This window comes from Lampetra planeri, chromosome 2 (assembly GCF_965212315.1).
Source record: "Lampetra planeri chromosome 2, kcLamPlan1.2.h2, whole genome shotgun sequence".
Lineage (NCBI taxonomy): Eukaryota > Metazoa > Chordata > Hyperoartia > Petromyzontiformes > Petromyzontidae > Lampetra > Lampetra planeri.
The window spans coordinates 32,684,812-32,711,599 of record NC_136108.1 but is presented as its reverse complement, the minus strand read 5'-3'; the positions used below and the strand labels follow the sequence as shown (position 1 = coordinate 32,711,599).

Sequence of the window (26,788 nt, the reverse complement as noted above, 5' to 3'; positions counted from 1 at the left end):
GTTCTCCTGGCCAAGCGAAGCGACCGGCAGAAGCCGCGCGGGCGCGCGACCCGACGTGAACAACGCGGCGGGGCATGCGCAGCCCACGGCCTCCGGTCGACGTCCGTCAACAACGCCCTCCCACGCTGCACAAACGAGCGGGAACAACGCACGGATGGATGGCAACAATGGGGAGTGGGTGAGGGGGGGGGGTGCAGTGGGGGGGGGGGGTAGGCTCCCTGGGCGGGTTAGATCAAGGGCCCCAGCCAACGGCCCGGCTCCCTCGGGGTTTAGGTGCAATGGTTGCGAGCTGGCACATGCCCAACGTCAGCCTAACGTTGGCATGTTCACTGGGTAGTCGGAGAATAATCCTCGCGACAAAAATCGCTCAGGTGGCACCCGATGCCCGACGAGCCGTCCGCAACGCAGCACACCTCCGACGTTGCCAGAGAAAGTATTTCGTGCCTCGCGACCCCGTCGGCCGCGGCGAGCCGGGCCCCTCTCATCGCGAAGCTAAGGGCAATTAATTCGCGAGCCCCCTTTGAAACGAGAGCGGATGCAATAACGGGAGGCGCCAGCCGCCAACGCCGCGTGCCAGACGATGGCAATTTCAGATGTGTCACGACATTTTCTGGCGACTCGTTCGACTTTGCGCGATCAGAGGGAAAAGTGAAGGGGGAGTGAGGGGGGAGGGAGCCGGGCGGGGGGGGGGGGTGGATGGTGGCAGTGGCGGCGGTGCTAAAAGCACGCATGCGGCTCGGAGGCAATTACTCGCACTGCGGATATACACAGGTTTAACCCGGGGGCCTCGCGCACCCTAAAGGCTACAATTTGCATATTTAATACAGAGCCTGTAAAAGTGAGATTGCTCTCCAATTAGGGCTGGAAAGGCCAGCGCTGATTTATAACGAAGCGTGGATTTCCGCTCCCCTCCGGCGGACCGGCGGCGTCGTGCGGTCCCCGGTACCGCGGTTCTAAGCGGCACGTCGTGGCGGCGTGTGACGTCCGCGGCGGTCGCATCGTCGCGTTTCGCTGAACCGTCGTCTTCATCGTCGTCATTGTCGTCGCATGTCTCACTTTACCTACATATCTCATTTCCGGCCGAAAAATATTAATTTTTTTCGCAAAATAACAAACTCGGTAATTAAAGTTGTAATTAAGTAGCTATCAACCATTGCAGTACCCCCATGCGCTCGCCACGAAATGCTATTCGGAGTAAATTGGCAAGCATGGCCGTTATATGGCGTCATAAATTCTGCAGTCCGTTGGATCGTTTATTGATTTTGTGCGGCGAATGGCGTGTGTTTTCGCAAGCATCACGCACTGTATTGCCGCTACGGTGCGTTAACTTGCTCGTGGCGAGGGTTTGCGCTGAACAACTTCACAGTGAACTTTCTTCGTGCTCGAATTACCAGAGGCAAATAATTAATCTATCGTGCGAGTGTAGTCGTCATTGCTACGATTGGTTTGTGCTGCATTTCGATTGGATTTTATCTGTACGAGTGCAGTTTATTTATTTATTTTGTTTACGCGCAGCGCTTTGAGATATTTCGAAATGAGAGGGCTTCGTGAAATAAAAAACAATATTGTTAATATGACGAAAACAAAATATTACATTTGATACGTAGCCTTTCATAATTGTTTATCTTTTGGGTCAGGTCGTCGTGTAAAAAATGTGCGTCGTAAAAACCCTCCTCCGCCCGACACAACCAATGAATACATTTGTCACGTGACGAACAGACGCGTCAATGTATCACGGCGACAGCAGCGCCACCGGGGGGGGGCGAGGGGATTGGCGCATCCCACCTTGGACAGCCCGCCGACCTCCAGGTAGAAGCAGATGAGGAAGATGTTCCACGTGAGCCACAGGACTGTCCACACGGCGTACTGCACGGGGGTGGCCGGGGGAGGGGACGGGAGGGGACGGGGAGTTTGTCAGTGGGCAGGTGTTGCGGTGGACGGCACTTGCAGGGACACAACGCGTGGCAGGCACGAGGAGACAAAGGGCAGCAGAGAGATGCGAGGAGAAGACATGGGGAGGGGGTGGGGGTGCGGGGGGAGACGTGAGGATATAGACGGAGCCCGGGGGATGCGCCGGGAGGAAGCATGCAGCGGCACAGGTAGGAAAGGGGAGACACGAGGATATACGTGCGGTGGCATGAGGTGGCACGGGGGAGACACGGAGACACACGGGGTGTCAAGGGGAGGCACACGAGGTGGCACGGGGAGGCACGGAGACACACGCAGAGGAGTGGGGCGGCACAGGGAGGCTCACCAGGCCCAGGTAGCGAGGGCGGAACTGCAGGACCCCAAAGAGGCCGAGGATGACGGCCAGGATGTGCAGGAAGTTGGCGAGGATGGGCGCCCACTGGTACCCGAGGAAGTCGAACACCTGGCGCTCCAGCGTCACCACCTGCGGCGGGGAGATGGAGTCGGGCGCCGAGCTAGAGAGACGCGACGAGGCACGCCGGGCACCAGCACGGCCTCCAGCGAGGAGACGCGCGGCGGAAGACGCTCGCGCGCACTAGCGCACGGTTCGGCATCGCCATTCCATTCGATAGCCGATGTTTTTTGGTTTTTCTCATTTCAACCGCGCGTCTCGTTTGTCGCGTCCTACGTTGTGCGCTGCGCACTGCCTCGTAGACGTTCCGTCTTGCTTGCCGTCTCATCCCTGCCGGCTCGCACGCAGATGGGAGTGTGTGTGTCGTACGTGTGTGCTGCTCACGGCTAACCTGAACAAGCAAATATCTCAACCGGTCCCAAGCCTTCCCAAGGTCCACTCGGCATTTAAACGAGTACCCGGTGCAGTGAGTAAAACGACATCGGCACGGAGGGAGGGGGGAGAAAAGCGGCCGGGCTGGGTTGCAGCCACACCACTCCCTCGATAGGTGCCCCGCGAACAACATTCGCCTTTCACAATGATGACACGAGGGAGGGGGGGGGGGAAGAGACAAAGCTGGACGAGCGTGGTGCTGGTACTAGCGGGGTGGGGGGCAGAACGTGGAGGGGCGGGGGGGGGGGGGATCTTTCTTGTCTGGTGGTGGGATGGCCGGGCAGGCAGTCCGGCCAGTCGAGGGACTTTGTTGCCGCCGGCGCTGCGAGGTGGGGCCCAGCAGCGGCCCCGTGGCGTCGTCACCGTTTGTTTTGGGAGTCAATGTCAGTGGCGGCGATGGGAGGCGGCGTGCGCAATTTATATTTAAATGAGGCTCCGGGACAGAAGGTTATTATTAGATTATTAAATGTAACTAAATGACACCCCTGGAGGAATGTTCCGAGGCAGTCTCCGCAAAAAGAGGGTCTTCCTCTCTCTCTCTCGCTCCGTAATGAAAGCGCCGTTAGCGCCAAACGAGAAGCGTCATTGACCCCCGCTTCGATCCCTTCGCGGCAGCGCGGCCCCCCGCGGCCGCCGTCCATCGCGCTAATGGCGGCACGCGCCCCCCCCCCCCCCACCACACACGCGCCCCCCCCGGCGAGACTGATCGCCCTCCGCCGTTCGGCACGAGAGAGAGGGAGAGCGCCGTCAACGTATCAGGATCTTTATTTGTCTCGCAGTCGGGGCTGAAGGTCGTCTGTCGCCACCGTCGCCATCTCTAGGCGGTCTTGCCACGTTCGACGATCGACTGATCGCTCGCGCGAGCTGCTGTCGCCGCTGCGTCTCGCTACGGTGGACGTCCCTGCCTCCCTCCCTACCTCCCCTGGCTTCCTCCCTGCCTCTCTCCCTGCCTCACTCCCTGCCTCCCTCCCTGCCTCACACCCTGCCTCCCTCCCTGCCTCACTCCCTGCCTCCCTCCCTACCTCCCCTGGCTGCCTCCCTGCCTCACTCCCTGCCTCCCTCCCTGCCTCCCTCCCTGCCTCCCTCCCTGCCTCCCCTGGCTCCCCAACTCGCCCCATGGTTAGGCTCGATCGTCGACGACCGTCCCCTTGCGGGTGACGTGTTTCTGCCCGAGCCCCCTTTTCCAAGCGGAAGAAACCCTGCTGCCCATTCTCTCTTCCACGTGTGCCTCTGGCTGGCTCTCAAAACGGACAATGGAACAAGAAAAAAATAAGTGCCAAATCTTGCATAGAACAGTCGTGGTAATTTACAGCCATTGTTGTTGTTTTTTTCTTCTAAATCTAATGTATGTACGCTGGACTTCTTTCGCACCGTACGTAGCCAGCCGTGCGAATCGCAGGTGCCGGAGAAGGACAACAAACCAAAGACAAAGGGCAGTTTTCAAAGAAATGAATTCTCAATCGAGATTTTAAAATGCACTGATTGGGAATTTCCACAAAGTGTCGGTCATGTGGGGGTTGTTCGACCAATCCCCATGACGATGACGACAAACGGTGATGAGGACGGTGACAACTAAACGAGCGAACGAGCAAATTGAGTGGTGAACGCCGGCGGCAGCGGCGGCGGCGGCGGCGGAGTTTTGACGCGGACAAACCGCTCGGCCGCTTTTCAACCGCGCTGCGGGGGGGGGGGGGGGAGACCGGCTGAAGGTCACTCGTATCGATGGCCGGGCCTCAACGCGTCGCGGGTGGGAGGGGGGGGGGGAAACGCTCGCGGTCGGCTCCTCGGCAGAGGTCGCAAACGGGTTTTGATTCCTTACCCGTACCCGTACCCGGCTGCACCAGGGTCGCAAACCCGGTCGGGTACGGGTAGCCGGGTATCGGGTAGGGTACGGGTATCGGGTACCCGGTTGCGACCTCTGCTCCTCGGCCACCGCCGCAAGCCGGGACAGACGAGCGCTCTCCGTGACGGAATAAAAATAAATATATCACGATGAAAAATAAACACACACACACACGCGCGCGGCTCGTGCGTTTTTCTTCACGGATTCAATTCGTCTCGAAGCGCGCCGAATCCACACCCTCCGCCATCGTCGAGCGTCGGTGTTTGGGGAAAAAAAGCAAAATCCCAGCGACGTGCACACACCTGCCTCGTGCCGTGCTGCTCATAGCTGCCTCTGCTTCTCCCTGTGTCACACTGTGGGTGCGCGCAAAACCAACTCGGAAGCCCACCCACCACCACCACCCACACACCACCACCCACCACCACCCACCACCACCCACCCACACACCACCACCACCCACACACCAGCACCCACACACACCACCACCACCCACACACCACCACCCACACACCACCACCACCCACACACCACCACCACCCACACACCACCACCACCCACACACCACCACCACCCACACACCACCACCACCCACACACCACCACCACCCACACACCACCACCACCCACACACCACCACCACCACCCAGACACCAGCACCCACACACTACCACCACCACCACCCACACACCACCACCACCCACACACCACCACCACCACCCACACACCACCACCACCACCCACACACCACCACCACCCACACACCACCACCACCACCCACACACCACCACCCACACACCACCACCCACACACCACCACCACCACCCACACACCACCACCACCCACCCACACACCACCACCACCCACACACCAGCACCCACACACACCACCACCACCCACACACCACCACCACCCACACACCACCACCACCACCACCCACACACCACCACCACCACCACCCACACACCACCACCCACACACCACCACCACCACCCACACACCACCACCACCACCCACACACCAGCACCCACACACCACCACCACCACCCACACACCAGCACCCACACACTACCACCACCACCACCCACACACCACCACCACCCACACACCACCACCACCCCCCACACCACCACCACCCCCCACACACCACCACCCACACACCAGCACCCACAAACCACCACCACCCACAAACCACCACCACCACCCACACACCACCACCACCCACACACCACCACCACCCCCCACACCACCACCACCCCCCACACACCACCACCCACACACCAGCACCCACAAACCACCACCACCCACACACACCACCACCACCCACACACCACCACCACCCCCCACACCAGCACCCACAAACCACCACCACCCACAAACCACCACCCACACACACACCACCACCACCCACACACACACCACCACCCACACACCACCACCACCCCCCCACACCACCACCCACACACCACCACCCACACACACACCACCACCACCCACACACACACCACCACCACCCACACACACACCACCACCCACACACCACCACCACCACCACCCACCCACCACTGACACACCACCACCACCACCACCCAACCACCATGGATACACCACCACCACCCACACGGATACACCACCACCACCCACACAACATCGAAACACACCCACAAACACTACCACCGTCCACACACCAGCTCAGGCTGCACGAGATTGTTTAACACTACAGAACCAGAACTGTGCTTACTGACATCACACTCAACGAGCAAAAAATTATTAAACCGCCCCCTGGCTCGACATGGCCCCAAGCCAAATTCACATCGCCTTGTGAAGCCAAAGCTACGCAGTTTGCTTCTGGCTGAGATCAGCAAAACGTACGGACACGCACGGCAGCGTCTCCGACACAGCGAGTGTGCGGTGCCGCAGTGGTCAGCGCACGGCGTCGCGTGCGTGGCAAATTCAACTCATTTGCGAATACGAACCCGGCGACCCGAGTTCGACTCCCGCTCATGGGCCAACGCCGGTGCAGGGTTATCTGAACCAGCCCTGGACTTCAACGAGTATCTCGTGCGCTGTGTAAAACATTAGCGCGGGATAGACAAAGGCACGGTTTTGGCCACCTCCCACCCCATCGGCCTCCATAGGTGCTGCTCGCTAACAGCACTTGCCCCCAACAGTCTTGCGAAGGCTACACGGGGAGAATCGTTGTGCACGTGACTGTACGCTGCGAGAGACAAGAGTGAGTGGTGAGCGCATTCTGTGCACGTGTTGCTATGAGACACCGCTCTAAAGAGAGAGCCTAACCACGGCAAAACAATGTTGCGTTTGATAAATGCTTTGTCACCAAAGCCCGCTCATATGGGACGCTTTTTTATGTGAAACGATTGAACGGCGGCCAAGCTCGCTGGCACGGTGCTGGGGCTGGAGATGGTGATTGTGGCCATATGCACGCAAAGACAAAGATCCCCCGTAGAGCCTACACAGAAGATTGGGGCAAGAGCTGTTAGCGAGCACCTATTAAGGCCGGCACGGCACCCGAGGGTGTGATGTGGCCGAATCACGCCCAGTAGCCTTTGTCTCCCGAGTGGCGATGTTAACACACCGCACCAGGTACTCATTTGAGGCTGAGTCGACCTAGGGGAGGTCCAGGACCAGTGCAATATTCGCCAATGCTATCGGTCGTAAGCGGGAATCGAGCTCAGATCGAAGGGTTCATAGCACAGCATGCTGACCGCTACACTACCGCTCCCCACCTTGTCACTCACAGATTCCGACACACACAGCCACTTACACACCAAAGACAGAGATCCCCCGAATAAACTTAACAGACTTTTGGGGCAAGTGCTGTTAAGCGAGCACGCACGAAGGCCGGCACGGCACACGAGGGGGTGTGTGGCCGGAACCACGCCCGGCCGCCTTTGTCTCCCAAGTGGCGATGTTTGCACACCGCACCAGGTACTCAATCGAAGCTGAGTCGACCTCGGGGAGGCCCACGGCCAGTTCAGATAATATAATGGTCACCGATGTCAGCCGCGAGCTGGAATCGAACCCGGGTGTCCGAATTCGTAGCGCGGCGCGCTAAGCGCTACACTGCCTCTCCCCACACCCGTAACCCCAGCCAGTCACAGACACACGCACGCACACCGGCAGATCACACGCGCCTTTCTCCCCCGTCGCGTGGCGGAGGAGGCCCTCTCAGGGGCGAGGGAGGCCCACCTGCCCGCACGGCTGCTGGATGAATGAGCGCAATGCAGTGGGGTCACAAACCGGAGCCCGCGGCGGCGGCGGCAACCACAGCCACCCGGCCCGGGATTCGTGCGGCAACGCAGACGCGGCCATTAGGGCCACGGGAGGAAAAACTAAATTAAACATTCCGCTGTCGGCATATTTGTTTTCAAAATAACGGGCAAGATGAATGCGTCTCTTCCTGCTGGGTTGCTGCTCCCTGACCTTTTACAAATGTCCCCTCCTCCTCCTCCTCCCCCCCTCCTCTGCCGTGTCCTTCATCTGTTTAGCCCACCGCCCACGCTGTCGCCAACGCCAGCGAGGTCCGCCGTGGAGCCCTGGGCCCTGGGCTGAGCTCGCAGACGCAGAGGTCAGGGTCACAGCCAGCGATGCGAATAAAGCTGGGTAACCGGCCGTTTCACGCGCTCCTTTGAGTAGGTTTGCGCGCGATCATTTAAAGCGTTTTGATAATTCGAGAGCCGGCACGACCTCCGCGAGGGCGAGCGGCTGTACACCATCACTACACCGCCACCAACCACACGCCACCAGCACTGTCACCGCATACCGCCATCACCATGCACACACCACCACCGTATGACCTATAGCCCACCACCGCCCACATAGTAAACACCACCAACCCAACGCAACACCAGCACCTATGCCACCAGATCCGTATATAACCTTACTCAATGTGTTTGTTGATGGCAGCTTGGCGTTTTGTGCCTGCGGTTAGCTACTACGATTTGTTTAAAGTACAGCGCCACCAGCACACCACCCGCCCCCCCCCCCACTAGCACCCCGCCCCCCCCCCCCACCAGCACGCCCCCCCCCCCACCAACCCACCGCCCCCCCACCAGCACGCCGCCCCCCACCCCAGATTCAATGTAGCCCCTTTCTCCGCAGCTCCGTATTTCACGGAGTGTGAGTGAGCGAACGAGTGAGCGAGCGAGGGAGGGAGCAGCCATTATCGCCGTCACAAACCTGCTGCGGTGCACCAGAGTTTATGGCCATTTAACAAACAGCTGAGCGCGCGCGCACCCCGAGACCGTTTCAATTACCGGCCCTGATTAATTGATGTCGATGGGAAGCCGGGAGGAGCTCGGGCGCGAGCTCTTCTCGTTCCGTTTAGAGGAGCCGCGTGTTCGCTCGCTCGCTTGTCCATGAACACAAATAACTTCTGGGCAGATAAACAAAACCAACCCCCCTTCCCAACTCCGCATCGCTCGCTCCGACCGCGCCCGAGCGAGAGCGGTGACGGCGCGTGGATCGTTTGCCACTCGCTGCGCGGCGGTTCGCGGTTCGGCCCCCCCCCCCCCCCCAAGCGGCCACCCTGGATAATGCCGAAGGGGGGCATTATGTATAAACACGCTCCGGCTGCTTCACGGTGGATCACGTGACTTTGTTCGTAAAATAGTAATGCCGTTTGTTTGTGTGTGTGCTGGTGTTACGGTCAAAATTTGCATAAATTAAACAAATCTACTTGCAAATTACTGAAATAATTGGTTGAAACCACATTGCAATGTCAACTACCCCCCCCCCCCTTTTCCCTCGTACTCCTCTCCTCTCCATGCACCTAGATCCGATGGGCCCTCAAGTCATTCCGAGGGTCGCCATCTCGGAGCCATAATAAAAAAGAGACTCATCTCACGACAACAAGAAGGGTACGTTACGATGCCAGAAGAGGCAAGATCGACCGCACGCGTGCAAGATACATTGCCTTGAGCCGCGGCGTTGTGCCGCTTACAAACGCAAGACAGATTTTTTTTTTTCCCAGCGCAGCAGCGTCCTCCGCAAAAAAGGAGACGCGATCCGGGGAAAACCGGGAACGGGTGGCAACCTCCACGCATCGGGCACCCTACCGCCCGAAACCATCAGCGCCCGCACCTTTGAGTCACGCTCCCCGCGTTCTTACCCCGGGGGGGGGGGGGGGGGTCGCTGCTACCGCCACCATCGTTCATGGGCTGAGCGTGACTCGCCACGCTTCTGGAGGAGGTTAGAGGCTCGGGCGGCTAAACGGCGTGATTTATCCTCGCTTTTCTCCCGTGGATGAGATTACAACATCGCCCCGAGGAAATTACACGCCCGGCAATTTGCTTTGGGAACGATGCATATTTGGGTGCCACGGTGGCAAGATGTTAACAACCTGCACTGGTATACAGGTGTCAGAGTCGCGACCCAACCCACGTCTCTCTCCCCGTGGTTCGCGTGGATTTTCCTCCGGGTCCTCCCGTTTTTTGCCTCCACATTTAGAATCAACGTGCGTTTACAGTTGTTTGGCTGCAATAAATTCCCACTTCGTCGAGCTACCAGGTCACTACACGCGTCAGTGGGCCTTACCTGGTCAAATGTCAAATAAAAGTAGTAGAAATAAATTAATCAAATTCGCAAGCGACACGCCGAGCGGTAGAGCCTCGTCGCTCACACACAACGCTGGGGACATCACCACATCCACAAGGTCCGACCACAACGCACCACCTCCTTGGACAGAATGCCGGTGGAGGGGTGGGGGGAGGGGGAGTTATCAGTGAGCTGTGGGCAGGGGTGGGGAAGGTGGAACCACAAGGACACAACGCGTGGCACAAGCTGGCACGAGGAGACACAAGGTGGGCCGCCACACTTTTGAAACCATTGGGGGTTTGACGGCAGCATGATGATGGGGGGGGGGGGCGTTTTCTCTTTTTGTGTATTGTGTCGGGGGCCGCACTAGAGGCCACCAGGGGCTGCCAGTGGCACGCGGGCCTTGCAATGTAGAACACTGCACTACGACCTCATCAGCGGCATCTTCTCGCTTCCCCGTGATCTGTGCACCCGCGGTCTTCTCTTTGTCGCACGGAAGCGGCGACATTTATTCTTTTGTTCGTAAGGAAGGACAGACCGAGTTTAGATGGCCGGTCAAGAACATCGTCGGAATACGAAATGAACCCTCGGACCCGCGGTGGTGAATCACCGCCATCCGTGGACGTCACCGCACGGGGCCAATGCGCTCAATCTGCCGCACAAGTGGAGACTTAAAGAGGGCTCCACATGCATGGCGGAACCAACGGTGGAGGTGCCCGGTCATCAGCAGAGTGATCCACGAGCTCACAGCCGCCGCCGTCGAACGACCAAAGGAACCCCCCCCCGGACATTGATTTACAACTTTTGTTGCCGTTTATCTCTGCAACGCGCCGTACGAAATAAATTTAAAATTGCATCCGCGGTGAACTCTCGCTCCGACAAGCAAGGCGACCAGGCCCAACCCCAGCAACCAACGTCGCGCTGTGTGCCTCCACACATCTATCTATTATCTCCTTCACTCCCGCGCCTCTCTCCCTCTCCTGCCCTGCACCGCCCAACGCCACTCATCCCTCCCTCACTCCCATGACCCCACTCCTCAGGGGGCCATTCAGGTCCAATCCCTCCCCTGCAGGAGCAGAAACCCAACACTCAGGCACTGCCACAACCAGTGTCTCTGTGGTCTGGAAATCACAAAATCTGTCTCCCGTGCAGCGTGAGGAGTGAGTGCGAAGACAAACGTCACCTTGGCAACTTCATCGCCACACACCGCCGCCACACAATGGCACAAAACACCGCCACCACCACACACCACCTCCACACACCGCCACGACCACACAACACCAGACCACCACCACACACCGCCACACACCGCCACCGCACTACACCGGACCATCACCACACACCACCACCACACACCACCACCGCACTACACCGGACCATCACCACACACCACCACCACACACCACCACCGCACTACACCAGACCATCACCACACACCACCACCACACACCGCTACCACACACCACCACGACCACGTGACACCAGACCACCACCACCTCACACCACCTCCACACACCGCCACCACACACCACTACCACACACCACCACGACCACGTGACACCAGACAACCACCACCACACACGACCACACAATGACACCACGCAATGCCACCACACACCACCAACCACACGACAGCACCACCGCCTGCTTTCTCCACCGCTCCCCGGGAGAGCCCCGCGTTGTGCTCTGCACAGCCAGCGGTTGTTCGACCCGCGACGGCGAGATGGGTCACGTACGCACGCATCTACGTACAACTTCTTTCGCACCGCACGTAGCCAACAGGCAGACGTCACGACGACACGACGTCACGACGTCTGCCTGGCTCTTTGGCGGTGGCCCCCATCGGAACGAGCCGCTGGTGCATCTGTTGACTACGGGAGCTGAGATTTCCGCGCAGAATGTCGCCAACGCGCGATCCGCTGTTTGCTTTTGACCCCCACCACCACCGCCACCACCGCCACCATTAGAGGAGCGAATCCGCTCTGATCGTCGCGTTAGCGCCAGAGCCGCGGGCGCTTAACAGCGGTGAGGGCCCCGGGGGGTGGGGGGGGGATCAACGATGGAGAGAAGGAGGGGGGGAGATGGATAGGAGCAACTTGGCATAGCAGCACGGGGATCAGATGATCACAGCCGTGCAGGGTGCTGTGTGTGCAGGGTGTTGTGTGTGCAGGGTGTCGTGTGTGCAGGGTGTCGTGTGTGCAGGGTGCTGTGTGTGCAGGGTGCTGTGCGTGCAGGGTGTTGTACGTGCAGGGTGCTGTGCGTGCAGGGTGTTGTGCGTGTAGGGTGTTGTGCGTGCAGGGTGCTGTGTGTGCAGGGTGCTGTGTGTGCAGGGTGCTGTGTGTGCAGGGTGTTGTGCGTGCTGGGTGTTGTGCGTGCAGGGTGTTGTGTGTGCAGGGTGTTGTGTGTGCAGGGTGTTGTGTGTGCAGGGTGTTGTGTGCAGGGTGTTGTGTGTGCAGGGTGTTGTGTGTGCAGGGTGTTGTGTGTGCAGGGCGCTGTGTGTGCAGGGTGTTGAGTGTGCAGGGTGCTGTGCGTGCAGGGTGTTGCGCGTGCAGGGTGTTGCGTGTTGCAGCAGCATCTCCACAATCAACCGCACTCCTCCCCACCCCACCCCTCCACATCGCTCACTCCCCTCCGGAAAACCTCGGCGGGGAGCGCGATAGGGGAGCCGGAGCTCGCAACACAATGGGGCCCAGCTTTAGTAACGACAACAACGGAGGAGGAGGAGAGGTGTAAACCACACGGGGTACGCAGAGACCCCCCCAGCCCCTACAGTTCGATTGGCGGACGGCAACGGTCAGACCGGAGCAGGTTTGGGACCCGATCGGGGAAAGGTTTCTTCCATGTTCCAACTCTCACTTTCAATCGTCTTCAATAAATCACGGCCCCAGTAAACGTGCAAACGTTGGGCCAACGTTGAGCCACAACGTTGGTCCGATGGTTCTTGCCACGTTTGCACGTTAACTGAGACGCCTCGTGTTCGCTAATGAAAGCTGGGACCCCCCATTAGGAATTGCAAATTGGAATTGAAATAATAATACTAATTTTGTTCATTGTTTATGCAGAGAAAAACCTCGCTTGGGTATCAAGGCTCTTGTTTGCGCTGGGATGCAAAATCAATTACCAGCTCCAAAAGTCAATTAGCTAACCAGCCACTGTTACTCGCTCTACCCCGAACACTAATCAGCTAGCTAACCGACCACTAGCACAATCTCTACCCCTAACACCAATCAGCGAAGCAACCAGCGACTCACACGAGCCCTACCAATGAAACACACACGGCTGATGTTGATGCGGAGCGAGAACTACAATCGCCGCGATGTCTCCTTCGGATGTGCGGATCGGGGCATTGCGTCGTTTATACAAGTTGCACGGTCTGTGCTGGATGACACACAGTCGCACACTGCTGAAGAGTTTTTAATACCAATGAGCCACAACCACTGATGCACTCTGACTGACCCTTGTCAAAACCAGTTAGTGCCCCAGCCATTACGAGCTCCAAAAGCCAGCAGGAGTAACGTGGGGCGTTAAATAAAAAAATCAATTTCAGGGCAGCACCCTTTACCACTTGTATATCGTCTGTTATTGTGATGATGATGAGAATGATGATTGTTCAATGGCCGGTTTTCCCGACAGCTCCAATCAGCAGCAGCGGCCGAGGCCACCACCACCATCATCCCCGCACGCGGCGGGGTTGAGGCAGTGCCCCTGGGGGCATCTGAGTCACCGAGCGACACCGCCTCCGTGAAGCTCCCCCCCCCCACCACACCCCATCCCATACCCCCCACCCCGTCGTCCTTTATTCCCGCTCCAGTTCCCACGCAAGCGGCCCCCATCTCGGCACCACGCGAGCTCGAAGCAGCCTCCGCGGACTCCTAAGGAGCGGCTTCTCCCACCGACGCGGTCGATAAACGCCAACCCATTGGCGGAGCGACCATGAACACGCGGGGTGGGGGGCCTTCCCCCCCACAACCCCCCCACACCCCCCCCCCCCCGCACACACCCCCCCCCACACACACCCCCCGTCCCCTGTGATGCGGGGAGCAGAGATATTGGGACGCTGCAGGGAGCGGAGAAACGCGGCTCTCCGAGCGAATGCCATCGGTCCCTCTATCCCTGACGTTAACCATGTGACACAGATCCGTGTCTGTGTACGTGACAGCCGAGCGGGATGCTGCTAGTCGCTCTATTCCCGACTCTAACCCACTTGACGCAGATCCTTTGTCTGGTTACATATCGCTACAGAGTAGTCGCCCGATATCTGTTGCAAGGTTTCCGTTACTCAATTCTGTGACTGGGCAATGATCGGTGCAAAAATTATCCGACCGTGCTGACAAACTGCGGGGAATTTATTATTATCGTTAAGTCAGATTTTTGCAAAAAAAATTTTATTTCTCATGCGACGAAGTTCGTTTTCTTTTTGCCTGATGTCTACTGTCTTCATTGCTAGACATTAGTTTAATTGTTTTGCATTTGTTATGTTGGTGACCCAGATCGCTCCTGCAAATTGGGCTCTCTTCTGATTTCTTGAGTTCTCAACAAGTAACGCAACGTAAACTTTAAGCTTGTGCCTGTTGGCAAACCAGCCACTGGCACTGACTCTACCCCTAACCCTACCCAATTAGCCAACCAGCCATTAACACCGTCCTTCCTGGTAACACTGACCGACTAGCTCTACCCCGAACACTAACCAGCTAACCAAACAGCTATGAATACTGGCCCTACCTATGAACCACTAGCCCCCTCATTGACCCTAAACAACCAGACACTTGCCCTATGGCCCTCCCACTGACCCTTGTCAAATCCGGCGAGCGTGCGCCAGCCACCAAGTACATTTGTAACCGCACCGATGCTTGAGCAGGGCACGTTTTCCCATGTTGTTCACGTTATATACTCGTTTGTTTTACTGGCCGTCCGCCAGCCCAGGCGCAAACGAAGAACCGGCAGGCGAAGCCTTCACGGAGACGGAGCTACGGTCCCGCGGAGCGGTGTGCATGTGTGTGGGAGTGCGTGGGTGTAGTTGGGTGTACATGTGTGTGGGTGTGTGTGTGTGGGTGTGCGTGTGTGTGGGTGTGTGTGCGTGCGTGCGTGGGAGTGCGTGTGCGTGCGTGTGTGTGGATGTGTGTGGGTGTGCGTGCGTGCGGGTGTGCGTGCGTGCGGATGTGCGTGCGTGGGAGTGTGTGTGCGTGCGTGTGCGTGCGTGGGAGTGCATGTGCGTTGGTGTGCTTCTCGCTCGGTTCCGGACACGAAACTAAAAACTCAACTATATTCTTTTATTTTACCAAGTAAGGCCCACTGAACTATATATCTTTTTTAACCAGAAGCTACCTGGTCAAAAATGATTGATGAACGAAGTGGCTTATCACGTGCACATTTACAACAGCCAAATACTCTAGACGCGTGATGTTGATTCTGAATGCGAAAGGAAAAGCCGGAGAACCCGGAAAATAACCCGCACGACCACGGAAATAGAGACACGCAAACCCCAAATACACAATAAGCGTCAGGGCCGGGATCGAACCCACGACCTCCTGTATACCAGCGAAGTAGTTAACATCTCCTAGCTACCGTGGAGACACGGCACGTGGAAGGTAACAGAGGGCGACCGAAAACTACAAAAAAATGGACTGATGGGGTGGAGGAGGAGGCACTAGAGCGACTAGAGCGAAGAGGATGACGGGGGGGGGGGGGAAGCAAGAGATGGGATACGATGAGGATCACCAACCGGAGGACCGTCGCTGCTACCGCCGACGAAAAACTGTGGGTTCAGCGGCCTCCCGTAAAATGGCCCAGAAGGGAGGAAGAGAGCCACTGGGGCCACCCTAAATCTGAGCGTCAATTAGCCGGAATTGTTTTAAATTATATTTATTCCGAGTGTGACGGTTAAACCTCAGGAATGGCTCGCGCAGCAGAAGCCCGGGTGCCTTACGGCTCAGTCCAACCCTGGCTGGGGTTCCTGGTGGCCTCACCGCAACCGGCAGCGGCCCTTCAGCGCGTCAAATGCTGTTTAGCTTGCAAATCACTCTCGCGGTGGGGTTAATTATCTCCTCGTCGCAGTATGAAGCCAAGTGTCTGGGCACCCCCCCTCCTCCTCGACCACCCCCGGGGTAAATGTGTCCCTCTCTCTCTCGGAAAAGAAACCGATACAAAGGCCACCAATATAAAATCCTCGTGCCGTGGTGTGTGCGAGTTGCAGGGCCTTGGGTAACCCCACGTGGCCAGGGACCACCCCCGGGTCACTGTCACCGCTCAGCCCTCAGCCCCCCCCCCCCCAACTACCCAGTGCCGGATTAGCCTCGTAGCAAAAGTAGCTACACATGCTACGGGCCCCACACTTTTAAGGGCCCGGTGCTAAATGCTTTCAAGCTATAAATTCCGGTTCAGTGATTCTGCACTTGCTCTATTACAATAGTACTATACTGCCTTCAACTTTTATGAACGACTGGGTGTATAAGGTTAGCGATTTGTCGTATTATCTGGCTGTATAGCAAATACAATTATTTTACTATGCAAGTAAAAAATTAGTGTTTTAATATTTGTGTTTTTTCTTTTTATAACATATGCTACAGGCCCCGCACGAGCTTAATCTGGCACTGCAACTACCCAGGGCCAGATCGACACCGTGGACATTAAGGGCTGCTTTACAACGGTTGACATGCAATAGCGGAAGCAATGTGATGAATGCTGCAGGTGATTTCGCGAGTAAATTTATCACATGACCACGTGAGCTCCGACCGGCTGCGTGCCGAGATTGCAACGAGTTTTGTTCGTCGTCACTTTGGTCTTGCTCTAAGAATGCGCACGTCGCGTTTAGGAACGACAAGTAGAATAGCCGGGGTGGATTACAATAGAAGCGTTTTTTTATTTCTTCGGCCGTGGGTGGTGGTGGTGGTCAAACAATCAAGGGAGGGAATAGAATCTGGCCCCCCACGCCCTCGAAACTAAAAGAGCTCTAAGCCCCCCCCCCCCCCCATAAATCTTAACCCGGCCTTGCTCCCTCCCGCACCCAACCCCAACCAGACGAGCTAGCGAAGCTGCCCCCAGGGTTGTGAGGGCGAGGGAGGCCGCCGGGTGTCACAGGGAGGGAGTGGTGCCAGCGAGGTGCCGTATTTCACGCGCGGCCAGTCGACCGGTGGAGCCGCCCTTTTCTTCCCCTCTTCCTCCTCTCTTCCCCTCCTCCTCCTCGGCAGCGAACAACCCCCCAAACTGCCGGAGCACCGGCGCGGCCCCGTGGCAGCGTGCCCACGTGGTTTTTTTCGTTGGGGGGGGGCGGTTTGTGGCACTTTTATTTATTACTCTTTGGCTCTTTCGGTAAAGTCACGTAGATAGAAAATTAATACTGGTAGAAACCTCCTAGTTACATCAGCCCACAGGGGATTATTGTGTCCGTCCGTCCGTCGTGAATCCAAAAATGGGCTGGGTGGAGAGGGGAGGGTGGGGAGGGGCTGTGTGGGGGGGGATGGGGAGGGTGGGGCTGGGTGGGGGGTGGGAGGGGTGGGGCTGGGTGGGGAGGGGCTGGTCACCCCGTGGTGCCCTTATAAAACTCAACGTTTAACCTACTCACGCCGGTTTGTGCCCGCCCTCACAGTCGGCCATATTTGCGGAATACACCACGCCGCCGTTGACCCTGGCCATTGACCGAGCAACCCAACGTTCCTACCAGCTCCCTCCGCAGGAATGTGTTAGATCACGACGTCTCTCCTGCGTCAGCAGTTCTCCTGCTGTGTTTGTCTCTCCTGATGACGGTTACTTGTGTTGCGATCGAAACGTCGGGATCTATTAGTTTTATATCTACGTGGCTTTACCGAAAGAACCAAAGAGTATTGATTCCTGCAGTCACGAAAGCTTCAAATCAAGATTGCACTTTTTATCGTTATTATTATCCGCCCGTTAAGTTGTTCAAATCGATGTTTAGGAGGAAGAGTGACGTCCGAAGGATTCGCTGCGTCCCTGGCCGCCAACGCCGCCACTACACAGAGTGGAGTAAGATGGAAACTAAGACAAAGACCCCCCCCCCCCCCATATAGCCTGCTTAGGCTGTTGGGGCAAGTGCTGTAGGTGAGTTTGTATCCATGAAGGCCAGAAGGGGCGCAAGGGGGGGGTGGGGGTGGCCGGCTTCGTGTCAGGCCGCCTGTGTCTCCGCAATGCCGATGTGTACACACCACACCGGGTGCTCCTTTAAGGCCGAGTTGACCTAGGGGAGGCCCAGGACCAGTTCAGATGTGGGCCGCGAGCAAACTCGGGTCGCCGGATTCGTAACACGGCGCGCTCACCGATGCGCCACCGCTCCTCACGGAGAGGCCATGCACACACGCACATCGGGTTGGGGTTCAACCAAAAACAGGACACAGTTGTTGATGGCGATTCTGGTACCCAGTAAATAATGGGCACTAGGGGGGGGATGCACCAGTGGGGGGGGGGGGGGGGTTACCACCCAGTCTCATCGCTGCCACGACCTCACGATGGCTGGTCATCTGTGAAAAGAGCTTTATAAATTTCGATTTAAAGCTTTCGTGACTGAAGGGATTCATCTTCTTGGCTCTTTCGGTAAAGTCACGTAGAATGTAAATAATAAAATAATACAAATAAAACATAATAAAATATAATTCTCACGACGTTTCGGCCACAACGCAAGCAGCTGTCTTTCCGACAGACCTGTTCTTCACCTGAGGACGGCTGCTTGCGTTGTGGCCAAAACGTCGTGAGAATTTTATTTTATTATGTTTTATTTTTATTATTGTATTATTTCCCTTCTACGTGACTTTACCGAAAGAACCAAGAAGAAGAGCTTTATAGCTTATCGGACTCCTCCAGTATGAATAAATATTCTGATTGTGAAGTACACACTCGTCACAACGCTCCACCGCAATGCAGAATTATAATTGCTCACGACACGGCTGGCCTTCGCGAGAGGGAGCTCTAGAGGGCCCCCTCCCGAGGGGTTTTTGGCCTACTCTTCCGCGCCGACCAGACGTCTTTGGAAGAGGTGGGTATACCCGACACTTTCACCCCACCACACGCAACCTGCCCACTTGTACTTCCGTGTGAACAGAGGCAGCGGCGAAGGGATTTCATAAACCTGCCCCCATCCTTTCAACCGACGCAGCAGGGGACGAAATTGAACCGGCGACCCGCGGATTGCAAATCCACTCCACGAACTATTACAGCATAACTTTAACAGTTTAATGTATTGAGTCATTATTGGGGGGGGAGGGCAGGGGAGGGGGCAGGCACTGTGAGGAAGGACTGGAGGCTACATGGTGCCTCGGGGAACCACGCAACCGGGCCACCTGTCAGGGCCCCATGCGGGCCTCACTCACACGGCCAAAAATGGAGCTCGGGCACGCGTGGACTCCGACGGCCCGCGGGGCGTGGAGGGGTAGGCGGTGGGGGGAGGGCGCCACTGTGGGATTCTTAGGATTCCCCAGAAATTCCTAAAGATCAGAGAGGCAGGCGCGTCCTGCGATGCGGCAGGGACACGCGCAACCAATCCAGTGTCCTGCCTGCCTGCGTACCGCCACCAGTATCATCATCATCAGCGTCGTCAACCACGCTCTATCCACTGCTGGATTAAGGCCCCTTTCCCCACGTCGTCGCCCCCCCTCCCCCCCTCCCCCTGCCTCCCCTCCCTCCCCCTCCCTCCCCTAATCCATCAGTCGCTCCCGCACGTGCACCGATCCCACCGCTCCATCTCTGGCAAGGGGTCGTCCTCTTGGAACGCGTCCCACGACTCGAGCCCCCATTCCACCAGCAGTGTCGCCCATCGGCCGTCGTCGCAACGTCCTCCGGCGTGGGTATATAAATACAAAGCCCCCCCGTATAGCCTCAACACACTGTTGGGGCAAGTGCCGTTCGCGAGCACCTATGAAGGCTGTGCGATGCATACTGTGCTTGTACAAATGCAAAGATCCCCCGCATAGCCTCAACAGACTGTTGGGGCAAGTGCCGTTAGCGAGCACCTATGAAGGCTGTGCGATGCATACTGTGCTTGTACAAATGCAAAGATCCCCCGCATAGCCTCAACACACTGTTGGGGCAAGTGCCGTTCGCGAGCACCTATGAAGGCTGTGCGATGCATACTGTGCTTGTACAAATGCAAAGATCCCCCGCATAGCCTCAACAGACTGTTGGGGCAAGTGCCGTTAGCGAGCACCTACGAAGGTTGCGCGATGTATTCGGATACGGCGCGTACGCAGAGCACAGCATCTCTCCACACCACGCCGAGCAGAGTGTGTAGAGAAGCTCCGTGTGAATCTGGACATCGCTGTTCCAAAGACGTCGTTAGAGAGCCGTGTCTAGCGGGGGTGAGCTGTGCAGTGGGTTCAGTTTGAGGGAGGGGGGGAGCTGCATAGAGTTGAGGTGCAGGAACGGTGAGTTGTAGCGGGATGACCCCATTAGAGTGGTGAGCAGTAGAGGTGTGGAGTGACTCGGGTTGTGGGCGACTAGGGTGGTGGGTGACTAAGGTGGTGGGCGACTAAGGTGGAGAACTGCAAGGAGGTGAGATTCAGAGCAGGCGAGCTGCAGAAATGTGAGCTGCCGTGATGTGAGAAGTTGGGAAGAGGTGAGATGCAGGGAGGATGAGCTGTGGGGGAGGATGAGCTGTGGAGGAGGTGAGCTCGACAGGGATGAGCTGCATCAATGTGCGCACTCGACGGGGCGAGCCGTGAGCAGATGAGCTGCAGGAAGGGCGAAGCTGAAGAGCGGTGAGAGCTGCCCCGGGATCTCGGCGGGAAGGAGCGAGACAGAGACAGAGAGAGAGCACGCAAGTCATCCAGCAGCGGACAATGCCCTCTGCCTCCCTCCACCGTCCTCCGCCACAATTTCGCCAATTAGCGCCACGCGGCGCTGCGCGTCCATGCGGCGGCGCGCAGCCCGAACGCACCGCAAAGGGGCCGTCTCGCATCGCCGCCGACACGGACGTGACAGGTGTCACAAACAAGGATCGCTCAAAGCCTGCTCCTCCCACGATCCCACAAGCGACTCCCAGCCAGACCCCCATCCCCTACCCCCCCCCATCCCCTGCCTCCCCCCCCCCGCCCACCCCCCACCTGTTTTTTTCTTTTACCACCGCATCCCAATCCGCTTTCGGGGGCAATTAATCAGCGACGCGGAATAAAATTAGCCTTGGAACGAGAACGCGCATCCCAGCGACGCGGAGCCGCTGCGCGGCGAGGGGTGGCGGGGACGTGGGAGGTCGCGGTGAGTGCGGGGGGGGGGGGGTCGCGGGGGGTGCGGGGGGGTCGTGGGGGCAACGTGTGTTAGGAAGAGCTGCGGCCGCCGCGGCCTCCGACAGACGACCTCGAGGTGTCATCCCCGAGAGAAAGGTGGCCACAGGCGGAAGAGGGCAGAACTACGGTGAGCGTGTCGCCCTCGTCAAGGGTCAGGATCAACTGTGATGAAAGCCCTTCGTAGCTCATCGGATTCCTCCAGCATATTTTCGGATTCTGAAGATGAAGAGTTCATCGTGGCCAAGGGGTTCTGTTGAGGCCACCACCGCACCTCCTCGCTTCCAACACTTTCGAGTCTCCGCCAGATCCCAGAGTTGACACGCGACCTCCAGGACCTGCCCCAACAGTATAGCTCACCATCTGCTCGGAGGGCTTCCCCTTGGTCGACAGACTGGGGGACCATTCGAATGAATGCCTTGGTGACTGGTCCTTCCCCTATCCTGAGTGGTGTATTATTATTACTACTACGTAAAGTGACAACCGGGACTTCTAATGTCCTGGGAAGTCTTACAGATTTCCCAGTACAGCAGCTGCGTCTTGGGATAGCAAGGCCCTGGTGGCAACCCCATCCCAGAGCAGGCAGGCTGCCGATAATCCTCCCTGAGCAGCTCAATTGAGAGGGTATCAAGACCAGAGCTGGGGGTTGTCTGCATCAGCGATAAGGTCGTCACATGTCCTGTTTTTTCTTCTTCCAAAAATAGTCTTCTTGTTTGGGTCGCAAAATCTGCGGTTGAAGGAAGAGGTGTTTTGTTCATAATATTGTTTTTTTTTGGGGGGGGGGGGCTAAATCGTGGAAATATAAATGTGTCGTTGAACTCGCCACCACCCACCAAATCTGGCTGATAATGCTAGTTATAATTACTGGCGAAACGTCGTACACAGATTGTAAATGTTGTGGATTTGCTCTCCAACACACCGGAGTGCTGTACTAGTGACGAATTGGCCACGTTCTGTTTACGTGACAACCCTTACTAGTTGGCTGTGTCGGGTGGTGGCGGGTTTAACGACACATGTATATATTTACGCGATCTAACCACAAAAAACTATATTTTTTCTCTTCTTGGTTCTTTTGGTAAAGTCACGTAGAAGGAAAATAATAAAATAATAAAATAATTTTCCCTTTTATTATGTTTTATTTTTATTATTTTATTTTTTTCCTTCTACGTGACTTTACCGAAAGAACCAAGAAGATGAATCCCTGCAGTCACGAAAGCTTTAAATCGAAAAAACTATATTATGGATGATATTGGTCACGCAAGCCTCCTATGTGTTAAACAGGTGTGTTGTTGTTGTAGTTTGTGAGTTCATCGGGGTGGGGGGGGGGGCGCTCAGCGATGTTCCACGCGACAGGGGGGGGCTCAGGTCCTGGAAGGCGCGGTGCCCGCACGCTTGGAGTCGGCCCTCGGGCGACAGCGAGAGCCAAACTCCCAAGTGGAGCGATGACTTTCAGAATCAGAATATTTATTTAGACTGGAGGAATCCTATGAGACCTATAAAGCTGTTGTTTCCCCCCCCCCCCCACACATGTTGAGTTAGGGGGCACGGGAGTCAACAACAACAACAACAACGAACAATACAAACCCACGAAAGGAGTGAAATGTACAGGAGAGGTAAACAAATCGCTTGGCAGCAGCTACGGACGAGATCCTCGCGTAAGAGCCGAAGCGGTGGCGTGGTGTGATGGCATCGGTGTGGTGGCATCGGTGCGATGGCATCGGTGTGGTGGCATCGGTGTGATGGCATCAGTGTGATGGCATCGGTGTGGTGGCATCGGTGTGGTGGCATCGGTGTGATGGCATCGGTGTGGTGGCATCGGTGTGGTGGCATCGGTGTGGTGGCATCGGTGTGGTGGCATCGGTGTGGTGGCATCGGTGTGATGGCATCGGTGTGATGGCATCGGTGTGGTGGCGCGGTGTGATGGTATCGGTGTGATGGCATGGGTGTGATGGCATGGGTGTGGTGGCATCGGCGACAAATCACCGTTTCAGCCCTCTCCAATTGATTTGCAAAGTTGAGAGGATTCATGAAAAAAAACTAAACCAACCTCCCGGGGCCGAGTGGAGGCTTTGATTTCAAGTCGCTTCATAAATCAATTTTATTTGAGCAGCGAAGCGTTGAGAGACTTATTCAATTATTGCAGTCTCCTGGAAACAGATCGCGCTCACCGCATCGGAGTTGGTGGTGACGGACGCGAGATGGGCAAGAACCCCTCCGCCCCGTCCACTCACCGTGACGCAAAGTCACCGGCAATTACAGCGCTCGGATTCCACCGGTCAAACAAAAAAAAACGACCGCTCAAGCGTTCCAGCCTTTCGCCTCCAAGCTCAACTCGCTCGCTCCTCCATCGCTCAGCGGTGGGCGTGCACAATCACCGGTGCCACGGTGACATCGCCAGCTCCAGCTAGCGCCACGTAGCGTAGCGATAATCACGTAATTATTGATCAAATTCGGGATGCTGTCATGCGTGTGATGCGTGCGTGTGATGCTTGCTTGTGTGTAATGTGCGTGCGTGATGCGCGCTTGCGTGTGATCCAATTCCCAAGAAGGGGGCCGCTGGGTGAGCGGCACTCGTCATGGGCGGCGAGTCAGCGACGATGGTCGACGCACTGGTCTTGCCGTCCAGAGGTCACCGGTTTGACCTCTCGGCGCGACAGTTGAACCAACGGTGCGAAGTTTCTCGAAATCCCGCCCCCCCCACTCGTCAAATCTGTCCACCAGGCAGCCGTAAGTTGATCGGCAGGTCGTGTGTGGTGGGGTAAAGAGTGGGTACTGCCACCTATTCCAAGACGTCTGGGCAAGCGTGAAAGAGTAGACCAAATACATACCCTCTAGAGGGAGCTCGCGCCTTTACCTTTCAATCATTCACCTTACAGCCCTTTTCCAATTCGGATGTTTGTGTTTAGTTTCTTGTCCTGCCCCACCCACCCCACCCCTCACCTCCTATTAGCACGGTTTGGCTACATACGGTGCGAAAGAAGTTCAACATACAATCCACAAGTGGATGGCAAACCTCCCCACCCAGTGCGGTTTGTTCGACCAATCCTTCCCCTTAATGGCCAGTGCGGGTTGGTGTAGAGGACATAGTGCGGTGCGGGGGGGGGGTGTCGGCAGGATCGGTTCGAGTATCGCTCGCCACCGACGTCGGCCTTGGCCGGGAATCAAGAATCAATTAAGCGCGGGGATCGCCGCGTTCAAAAGCGCCACGCCACCTTGCCATGCGACACAAACAGGGCGCTATTTTTCTCATTAGCGCAGCTCCGAGGCGCGTGCGTCTGACACCCGCCACTTCCTAGACAAGAGCGGTTTTGTTTGTTCGTGTGGGGGGGGGGGGTGCAGGGGGTGCTGTCCCTTTAACAAATGCTAATGCCGCCGCCACCGCTGCCGCCAACAGATCAGGGGCAGCATCAGAGAGCGCGGAGCCCCTGGGTTGGGGCTTAAACGTTTGAATGCGACTGTAAATTCCCCTCGCTTTGAGCCTGAGATCACAAAACACGGCTTGCAAGAAAGCCAGCCACCCCCCCCATCCTCCTCTTTTCCCTCACAGCCCATCCTCCCCCATCCTCCCCCACCTCCTCCTCGAGCGTGGCCCCCCTGCCGTGACAGGAAATGAAGCTCATTTGAGAAGAGATGTCCCATCTGTGTTGCGGCTGGCAGCGAGCTTCAAATCGGCAAAGATAACAGCTGCGTCGAAATCCGCGCATACCGCCGAGGTGGCCAGGTCGGGGCTCAGAGGGCCCAACAATCGGCCCCGCACCCTTCTCAGAGTCGCCGAGCCGGCACCGTTGACGCCGAGCAAATGGGTTCAACTCCGGGTAAACCAACCGCGGTTGAATGTGATCCTCATTACGCAGCGAGTTGACAGTGTCAGCCCCGGATGGCCAATACAGACACGCAAAACAATCGAATAGCTCAACATATTCGCCAAAAAATAGTGCGGATTTAAAAGAAAAAAATGGACAACCAGGCAACGTTTCGGGCAATAGCCCTTCTTGGCCCGAGCTCAATGGCCCCTTTCGTTTCATTTTGTTTTGCTTGTACACCCCTGCCAACGCAGCAGCATCATCATCACCATCAACTCATTCGTTACATATTAACCTGAACAAATAGCCTTCTAAATTTTGGTGGACGTTTTTTTTTACTTGGATAATTCTACCACGACGGATGACAACGCGTTACAACCGACGCCACGCGATTGCCCTTCCCTGGCAAGCGCGTGTCAGAAGATGCACAAATAAGCGTTGATTCTAGACGGCGGACGGGAACTCCGCGGGGATTCGTCTGTCACCAAATATTCCCAGCGTCTCCGTGTGGACTGCGGTGGGTGGCGCGTGACGATTGGCCACAGCCCACAGCAATAGGAGGGTGTATACTGGACGCGGTGTGCCGGGCACCGAAATCTTTTCCAGCCCGCCGACCAGGTTGGTTGCAAACGATCGAGTGACAAAAAGAGACCCGGCTGAAAATACGCCGTGGATCTCAGCAGCAGTTCTGTGGTATCATCTTCCACAGGCCGTTATTCTCGATAACACGGTGCACATTTTACACTGCTCTGTGGGAGTCCCACGTCGTAATATATTCGTATTATCCGACCCAAAACAACTAAATCAACCAGCCACTAGCGTACATGTGCATGTTGAACTTCTTTCGCACCACGTGTAGCCACACCGTGCTGATCGGAGGTGCGGTGTAAGGATAACAAACTCAACGCAAAATGTCCCCACGGTTGTGTTCTGCATGGCGGAGCAGTCGCTACACACTGCTCGAGAGATAGATAACACATTTCATGACTAACTTTCGTTGTGTAAATCAACAACATTTACAATTTGAGTAGTACGACGTTTCGCTGGTAATTACATCCAACATCATCGGGCGATTTATGGATTTACCTTCCAACACACCGGTGGGCTGAAGTAGTAACTAATTAGCGTTTCGTTTACGTGACAAATCCCTTACTAATTGGCTGTGTCGGGTGGTGGAGGGTTACGACACATTCATACTCACGCAATCTAATCCAAAAACCTTTATTATGAATATCGTTGATAATGTCAACACTGCTCAGTGACGAAGCTGGCTCAACGCCCTAGAAAGCAATTAAATGGGGCCCAACAAATATCCACCCCTAAACCTATTACCCCCCCCCCTCCCCTATAGCCAACCCCACTACACTAACCAGCCCCGAGTGGAACTCGAGCCCCGCCTCTGGCTCGTTGCCACAGAAGCCCTCTCTCTCCGCTTTGTCCTCTCGTTGAGCCTCCTCGGCTGCTCGTTCCTTCCACCTTCCCTGCACCGAGCATCCCACGCGAAGCGCGCCGTTCATCAACCCCGGCACCATTACCGTCGTGAAAATGTCAAACTCTTCCGTTCGCAAAACATGTTCCGACCGCAGGCCCGCAGGCCCGCCCTTACTCGTAGGCAG

General features: G+C 56.7%; 1 protein-coding gene across 1 annotated transcript in view; it reads right to left on the bottom strand.

Annotated features, from left to right (window-relative positions):
• LOC144732205 (sodium/potassium-transporting ATPase subunit beta-1-interacting protein 2-like) overlaps positions 1-26,788 on the bottom strand; it is a 49,868-nt gene that overhangs the window by 20,274 nt on the left and 2,806 nt on the right. Inside the window, exons 2-3 of the mRNA XM_078613592.1 lie at positions 2,255-2,392; positions 1,786-1,866 (exon numbers count right to left, since the gene is read on the bottom strand). Coding sequence (XP_078469718.1) covers positions 1,786-1,866; positions 2,255-2,392 — 219 coding nt within the window. The remainder of the gene's footprint in view (positions 1-1,785; positions 1,867-2,254; positions 2,393-26,788) is intronic.